This window comes from Dipodomys ordii, unplaced genomic scaffold (assembly GCF_000151885.1).
Source record: "Dipodomys ordii isolate 6190 unplaced genomic scaffold, Dord_2.0 Scaffold155, whole genome shotgun sequence".
Lineage (NCBI taxonomy): Eukaryota > Metazoa > Chordata > Mammalia > Rodentia > Heteromyidae > Dipodomys > Dipodomys ordii.
The window spans coordinates 1,142,300-1,150,185 of record NW_012267371.1 but is presented as its reverse complement, the minus strand read 5'-3'; the positions used below and the strand labels follow the sequence as shown (position 1 = coordinate 1,150,185).

At 47.8% G+C, this 7,886-nt stretch overlaps 2 protein-coding genes across 3 annotated transcripts in view; both read right to left on the bottom strand.

Moving 5' to 3' along the window:
- The window catches only part of LOC105997897 (chromosome unknown open reading frame, human C12orf10), a 9,434-nt gene extending 2,421 nt beyond the window's left edge, over window positions 1–7,013 (bottom strand). For both annotated transcript variants that reach the window (XM_013032448.1, XM_013032447.1), the window contains exons 1-3: window positions 6,808–7,013; window positions 6,520–6,632; window positions 1,807–1,966 (exon numbers count right to left, since the gene is read on the bottom strand). In XM_013032448.1, coding sequence (XP_012887902.1) covers window positions 1,807–1,966; window positions 6,520–6,632; window positions 6,808–7,008 — 474 coding nt within the window. In that variant the 5' untranslated portion in view covers window positions 7,009–7,013. The remainder of the gene's footprint in view (window positions 1–1,806; window positions 1,967–6,519; window positions 6,633–6,807) is intronic.
- Window positions 7,014–7,218: 205 nt separating this feature from the next.
- Window positions 7,219–7,886, bottom strand: part of Pfdn5 (prefoldin subunit 5) — a 4,715-nt gene continuing 4,047 nt past the window's right edge. The window contains exon 6 of the mRNA XM_013032544.1: window positions 7,219–7,435. Coding sequence (XP_012887998.1) covers window positions 7,359–7,435 — 77 coding nt within the window. The 3' untranslated portion in view covers window positions 7,219–7,358. The remainder of the gene's footprint in view (window positions 7,436–7,886) is intronic.

Below are 7,886 nucleotides of genomic sequence, written 5' to 3'. Positions count from 1 at the left end.
CCACATAAGCAAAAAGAAAAAAGCTGGAAGTGGCACTGTGGCTCAAGTGGTAGAGCGCTAGCCTTGAGCTGAAGAGCTGAGGGACAGCGCCCAGGCACAGATTTCAGGCCCCACGACCGGACCCAAAAAAACAAAACAAAACAAAAAAAAACTGACTGAAACCAGGTGCCGGTGGCTCACGCCAGTAATTCTAGCTACTCACAAGGCTGAAATCTTAGGAGCAGGGTTCAAAGCCAGCTGGGGCAGGAAAGTCCTTGAGACTCCTATCTCCAATAAACCACCAGAAAACCAGAAGTGGTGCTGTGGCTCAAACGGCAGAGCGCTCGCCTTGAGCTGAAGAGCACAGGGACAGCGCCCAAGCCCAACGACTGACCAAAACAACAACAACAACAACAAAAATACAATTGACTGAATCTGAAGTTGTTTTTTTGGGGTGGTGGTGATAGGGACTGAGTGAATTTGAAGTCTGATGTATGTACTTCATAGGAGGGTCATATAGGTGTCCAGTATATTTGACTGGATTGGCCAAAGCCGCCAGCCTTGTTTCACAACATCCAAAAGTTGCTTGCAGAGGACACTGGTGGAACCTGGAGACGTTTTTGTAGTAAGTCCTTCTCGCGTTTCCTATCACCAGTGATAGGCTCTTCTTCAGGGAAACCAAGTACCAGCTGCCTTCTCTACTGGAAGGCACGGAGCAAGCTCCCCTTCACCCCAGTCTGAGCTTGAACTCAGGAGCCTGGGTGCTGTCCTTTTTTTTGCTCAGAACTAGTGTTCTAATACTTAAGCCACAGCTCCACTTCTGGCTTTTATTGGAGATAAGGGTCTCTCTCATGGACTTTCTTGCCTGGGCTGGCTTCGAACCATAATCCTCAGATTCCAGCTAGGATTACAGGCATGAGCTACCAGTGACTGGCTTAAACTTTTTTTTTTTTTTGGCCAGACCTGGGCTTGAACTCAGGGCCTAGGCTTTGTTCCTGAGCCTCTCTGTACTCAAGGCTAGCGCTCTACCAATTGAGCCATAGTGCCACTTCTGGCTTTTTCTGGCTAGTTTATTGGAGATAAGAGTCTCATGGAGCTGGGTGCTGGTGGCTCAGCTTGTCATCTTAGCTACTCAGGAGGCTGAGATCTGAGGATAGTGGTTCAAAGCCAGCCTGGGCAAGAAAGTCAGTGAGACTCTTATCTCCAATCAACCACCCAAACTGAGAGTGATGCTATGGCTCAAGTGGTAGAGTGCTCACCTTGAGCTGAAGCGCTGAGAGGCAGTGCCCAGGCCCAGAGTTCAAGCCCCACAACTGACCAAAAAAAAAAAAAAAAGTGTCTCATGGACTTTCCTGCCTGGGCTGGCTTCAACTGTGATCCTCAGATCTCAGACATCTGAGTAGCTAGGATTACAGGTGTGAGCCATTGGCGCCTGACTAATTTTTTTTATGTATGCCAGGAAATGCTGCCATACATATGTGAAATTCTGCTTTTGTGGCTTTCAAAGCCCTTCCTGAGAAAGGTAGAGGGTTACACCTGTAGTTCCAGCTAAGGAGTTTAAGTCCAGCCTGGCCAATAGCACCCCCATCTCTAAAACATAAAACACAAAGCCCTTCTCATGTATTAAGTCATCCATTCGTCACAGCCACCAGGATGCAGATGGGAAGAGACCATCCTGTGAGAGATGAGCCTGACAGGAGGGAGACTGTTGGGTCCCATATGGTCCAGGAGCCCCCACCCAATGCCTAGTATAGTGCTGCATGAGTGCCACTCCCAGCCAGGCTGGTAGAGAATGCACATGTGGACATCTCTGTCCTCAGTCCCCACCTTGTCAAAGAGGGTGCCCACAATGCTGTCCTCTTCACTAGTGCCCAGCAACTTGGCCAGCAGCTTGTGCCCGAAGTGCAGATAGATCAATCCCGCACTGCTCAGCTTGGTCTGCCACGGCTTCCCAGGGCACAGGGAGCTCATGGTCTCTGTGAAAGTCCTGAGGAACACAGGGAGTTGGGGCTGAGGTGAAGGAGCTGGCCCTGGCTAACCAAGTTGGGTGTGTGTGAGGGTACAGTGCATACATGGGTGGTCAGTGGATGAGGACACTGTATGTTACTCAACAACAGCTAGAACTCAATTCTTACTACTTTCCATGTTTTGTGTTTTACACGCTTAGGAGAAAGAGCTAAGATCTTGACTTTTCCTGTCAAATTCATCTGCTGGGGGCTGAGAAGGTGGCTCAGTGGTAGAGTGCTTGCCTTGCATACATGAGGCCTTGGGTTCAATTCCTCAGCACCACATAGGCAAAAAAAGCTGGAAGTGGCCCTGTGGCTCAAGTGGTAAGAGTGCTAGCCTTGAGCTGAAGAGCTGAGGGACAGTCCCAGGCCCAGAGTTCAGGCCCATGACTGGGGGAAAAAAAAATTCATCTGCAGGAGGTAGACAAACACACCAACCAAGTAACTACACAGATAGTCAATACCTAGGGGGGACTAGGTCCAGAACCCCCTATAGAAACCGAAATCTACAAATCCTTAAGGTCTTTTATATGCTGTATGCCCTTCCTGTATGCTTTAAATCATCTCTAGATTACTTATAATCTGGACATAGTCAATACAGATGCAACTTAAGTTAAAAAAAAAAAAAAAAGCTGGGTGCCAGTGGCTCATGCCTATAATCCTAGCTTCTCAGATGGTTGAAATCTGAGGAGTGGGGTTTGAAGCTAGCTCAGGCAGGAAAGTCTGTGAGGCTCTTATCTCCAATTATCCACCAAAAAGCCAGAAGTGGAGTTATAACTCAAGTGGCAGAGCACTAGCCTTGAACAAAAAAAGATCAGGACAGCACTTAGGCCCTGAGTTCAAGCTCCATGACATGGACACAAGTAACACAAAATCTCAAATATTATGTGTACATAAATATCACAATAAAATCCCCCCCCGCTTTTTTTTTGGTCAATCACGGGGCTTGAACTCTGGGTGTGGGCACTGTCCCTCAGCTCTTCAGCTTGAGCTACAGCGCCACTTCTGGTTTTCTAGTGGTTTATTGGAGATAAGAGTCTCATGGACTTTCCTGCCCGGGCTGGCTTTGAACCACGATCCTCAGATCTCAGCCTCCTGAGTAGCTAGGATTACAGGTGTGAGCCACCAGCACCGGCTAATAAAATCCCTTTGTACAATTAATTTACACTTAATTTTTTTGATCCACTGTTGGTTGAGCCCATAGACAGACATGGAACCTACAGATACGGAGAGCTGACTGTACTCTAGCTAGGTTATGGCTAGGTAAAGGAAGTAGGGGATGAACGAAAGGATTCAGGGAAATGTTTTCAGTTCAATCCTGAAAAATATAATGGATATTCACTAGACAGACAAGGGGTGAGGGAAGACATTCCAGCAGAGGAAACATCCAGCCTAGAGCAGTCTCCTTATGGAACTGCAAGAAAGGCAGCTTTAGTTATGAGGGGGGGTTAAGTGGCAAAAGATGAGGTGAAATGGCAGGTGGACCTTGCATGCTACTTTGGGTTTTATCTGTAGATGGCCCCTGGGAGTCTTTAGGTAGGTAAGCACAGGTTAGTGCTGTACTAGCCAATATGGAGAACAAATTCAAGATTAACTGTAATGGTCTATGTAAGTAAGAAAGGCAGGAATGTGAACAGCAGTGGGTCAGGTGTTAGGGAAGTAAAAACTGCAGGCACAATTTCTAGTATAAGAATTACATTCATATTTTTGGTACTCAGGATCAAACCTATAGAGCCTTGAGCATACTAAGCACAACACTTGAGCTTCACCTCCAGACAACTCAGCTGATTTCTGAATACCAATCATCTCAGAATCACATACATGTTCAAGAGCTTTTATTATTAAACATTGAATAGACGCAGAACATAAACTATTTAGAAGGTATAAAAACAAATGACACACTGGGTGCTGGTGGCTCACACCTGTACTTCTAGATACTCAGGAGACTGAGATTTCAGGATTATACTTCAAAGCCAGCCCAGGCATGAAAATCTGTGAAACTCTTATTTCCAATAAACTACCAGAAAACCAGAAATGGTGCTGTGGCTCAAGTGGTAGAGTGCTAGCCTAGAGCTGAGGAGTTCAAGCCCCATGACAAACAAAACTAACAAAAAAACACAAAAGACACAATAATCTCTAAAGTTTAAAGTGCACCGGTGGCTCACACCTGGAATCCTAGCTACTCAGGAAGCTGAGATCTGAGGATCACAGTTCAAAGCCAGCCTGGGCCGGAAATTCCATGAGACTCTTGTCTCCAATAAGCCACCAGAAAACTGGATGTGGTGATGTGGCTCAGGTGGTAGAGCGCTCACCTTGAGCTGAAAGGACAGTGCCCAGGCCCAGAGTTCAAGCCCCATGACCGACAGGAAAAAAAAAAAAAAGAAAATGGAATATAATGGAATATACTGTTGATGAAAATAGACATGGTAAACTGCATAGAGAGTGAACAAGTATAGAACATAGAACTTACGGGCTGGGAAGGTGGCTCAGTGGACCCCCCACCCCCCGCAAAAAAAAAACAAAAAACAAAAAAATAGAATATTGCTTACCCAGAACTTTGAATATTGCTTATGTGGGAATAAGCACATAGGTACAGATGTAAAGGTAATCTAGATTTTAGATTAAGAGATTGGTTCATAGATGTTCACTTTATGCTCTTCTATGTATCAAATACTGAATGTTTTAATGTGCCTATAGTCAAACCATTGAAAAGAGAAAATAGTAAAAAAAAATGCCAAGTACCACAAAGGGCTGGTTAAGGTAAGTTGTGCCAGCTCCCTGGTTTGGTACTGAGGATGCTAGTGCTACCTCACTGAGCAGTTCCGGGGGGAGGGTGTGGGGAGAGTGTCACTGGGAGTGGGCTGAGGAAAGGAGAGATGACTCCAGTGTTTAGCTGAGATGTGAGAGTGAGAGATTAGGTTGTAAGTACCGTATCAAAAACATTTCTTTTTGCTGGTGGTTCATGCCTGTAATTCTAGCTACTAAAGAGTCTGAGGTGCGCAGATCATGGTTTAAAGCCAGCATGGGCAGGATAGTACTTGCAACTCTTGGACTCCACAATTAACCACCAAATAAATCTGGAAGTGGAACTCCAGCTCAACTGATAGAGTACTAGCCTTGAGCACAAAGATAGTTTATGTACAAACAAAAACCAAGGGAAAAAGAAAACAAAGGAATAGAACCTTAAAACATTTTCTTTTTGGGTCCAGTCGTGGGGCCTGAACTCTGGACCTGGGCGCTGTCCCTCAGCTCTTCAGCTCAAGGCTAGCGCTCTACCACTTGAGCCACAGCGCCACCTCCGGCTTTTTTTCTTTTTTGCTTATGTGGTGCTGAGGAATTGAACCCAGGGCCTCATGCATGCAAGGCAAGCGCTCTACCACTGAGGTACCTTCCCAGCCCCCCTAAAGACATTTTTACAACCTCTCAAGGGATAATTAATTTTTTTTCCCCTGGCCTTGGGGCTTGAACTCAGGGCTGGGCAATGTCCTTGAGCTTCTTTAGCTCAAGGCTAGAGCTCTACTACTTGAGCTACAGTGGCACTACTGCTTTTTCTGAGTAGTTTACTAGAGATAAGAGTATCATGGACTTTTCTGTCTGGGCTGGCTTCAAACCACAATCCTCAGATCTCAGCATCTTAAACAGCTAGTATTACAGGCGTAAGCCACCAGCACTGGCCACTTCTGGTTTTCTGGTGGTTAATTGGAGATAAAAGTCTCAAGGACTTGGGGGGGGGGCTGGGAAGGGATGTGAAGGGTAAACAAAGGAGGAGGCTGCAATGCTTGATAAGAAATGTACTCATTATCTTGCCCATGTAATTTTAACCCCTCTGTACAGTATGTTCACAAAAAAAAAAAAAAGTCTCAAGGACTTTCCTGCCCAGGCTGGCTTTGAACCACGACCCTTAGATCTGAGACCCCTGAGTACGTAGGATTACAGGCGTGAGCTATGGGAAACTGGTAATAAACTAATTTTAACAATATAGTGGATTAGTATAACATAATTGAGGAAAGATTTTTTTTTCAAGATGGAAGAGGCTTGAATAGTTTTAGGCAGTAGCAAAGGAAAAACAGGTGGTAGTGGGCAGAATTGTAATGTGAACTCCCAGAGGAAAGTCACCAAGAGGGTTTCTGAAGATGGGAAACTGGGGAAATGAGTGCAAAGAGAGCTCCACTTCGTTGAGGAGGCGGTGATGGGGCTGCTCACTGAGATGTGAGGATTTGCTGTGAGGGAAAAGGATTGCAGTAGTGTTGTGGATAATGGACTACCTTGAACAAGAGCTTCAAAGTAGAAGAGAGTAAATAAAGTCTGGATTGGGGCAACAAGGAGGATGAATGGATTCCCATTGACGGGTGTTAGGGAGTAACTGGGAGCCAACAAAGGGAGGATGCAGACTGAGGAGATGTGCCAGGGGATTAGCTGCAGCCTGGAGTCTGACTTCAGTGACCCAGCAGTTCCCTTGGCTGACATGGGCCTCGCCAGTGGAGGGCCCAACTGGAGCAGAGGAAAGCTGACATCAAAGAAGTCGGAAGCCCACCTCTGGTGATGGTCATAGCGGTGTCTCTGAGGGTCGTACTCGCCACCCACATCCACAACGATATCACATGAAGCCAGTTTTTCAGGGTCCCGAGTGCGCACAATCTCTGCATCCTGTCGGGAGACACAGGTGAGGGGCTGCCAGGAGAGGGTGGCTGAGTTCCCAGGCGGGGAGGGGCTCGGAGGACCCAGTCAGGGAGCCCGTCGGAGACACAGGCAGACGCCGGGGACCTTCCGGGGACGCGGGCCGGGAGCGGGGCCCCCGCGGCTCGCGGCCCAGGCGGCTCACCTTGTACTCCGGCAGGAGGCGAAGCAGTGCGCACGCCAGCGCCTCGTCGCAGTGGAAGGTGCCGTTGTGCGTCCCGATCCGAGGCCGAGCCATGAGGTCCCTGCGAGGCCTTTTAGGAGGCAGGATGGGGTCGGGGCTAAGCATGCGGCAGCGGGTTTGGAGGAGTGACCCGGATAGCAGAAGCAGGAAGCGGCGGCTCATGAGGCTCCCGGGGCAGGGAGGCGCGAACGCCGACCCGGAAGGGGAAGCGGCCCGCAAGGTCCCACTTCCGCTTGCCCGCGGTTCCCAAAGCAACCATCCCACGCGGGCGGAGAGCGCAATCCTCGCAGCTCTGTTGACACTGGGAGGCCTCGCCCACCCTCTCCACCACGCCCCTTCCATCACACCAGTCCCAGGCTTAATGCAAGGAAAGAAAAACATTCTGCCCAGAGGGCACATTTATTAGCGTTAAACACAAGACTCTTCCCTTCCCCACCACCAGAAGTCCATGCCGTCAAGTCCCAGGCCCCTTGAAGTGGGATCCCCCTCTGCCCTGTTTCTCCAACATACTCTCAGGCCTTGGCAGTAGCCTGAGCTGCTCCCAGGGCTGTGAGCTGTTGAATCTTCTGGCTCATCATTTCCATGACAGCTGTGGGGGAAAAAAGGAAGAGTCATTTTCTAGTCAGGAACTGAAGGGGAGAAACTAGAGTTAAGGTGACAGACAGGTGGACTGTAGTTGGCTACCTCGAACTTTAAAAAAAGTTATCCACTGTACATATACCAATATAAACTTACTTACAATGTGCCAGTCAACACGGTACCCACTGGGATATAAAAATACGCTTTTCACTATAATCAGAAAATTTAATGTGGAAAATATTTTAGAAACCCGGAGCTGGTGGCTCACACCAGTAATCCTAGCTATTCAGGAGCCTGAGATCTGAGGATCATGGTTTAAAGCCAACCCAGACAGGAAAAGTCATGAAACTCTTTATCTCTAATAAACCACCAGAAGTGGCACTGTGGCCTTGAGCTGAAGAGCTGAGGAACAGCACTCAGGCCTAGAGTTCAAGCTCCATGACCAAAACAAAAAAAAAAAA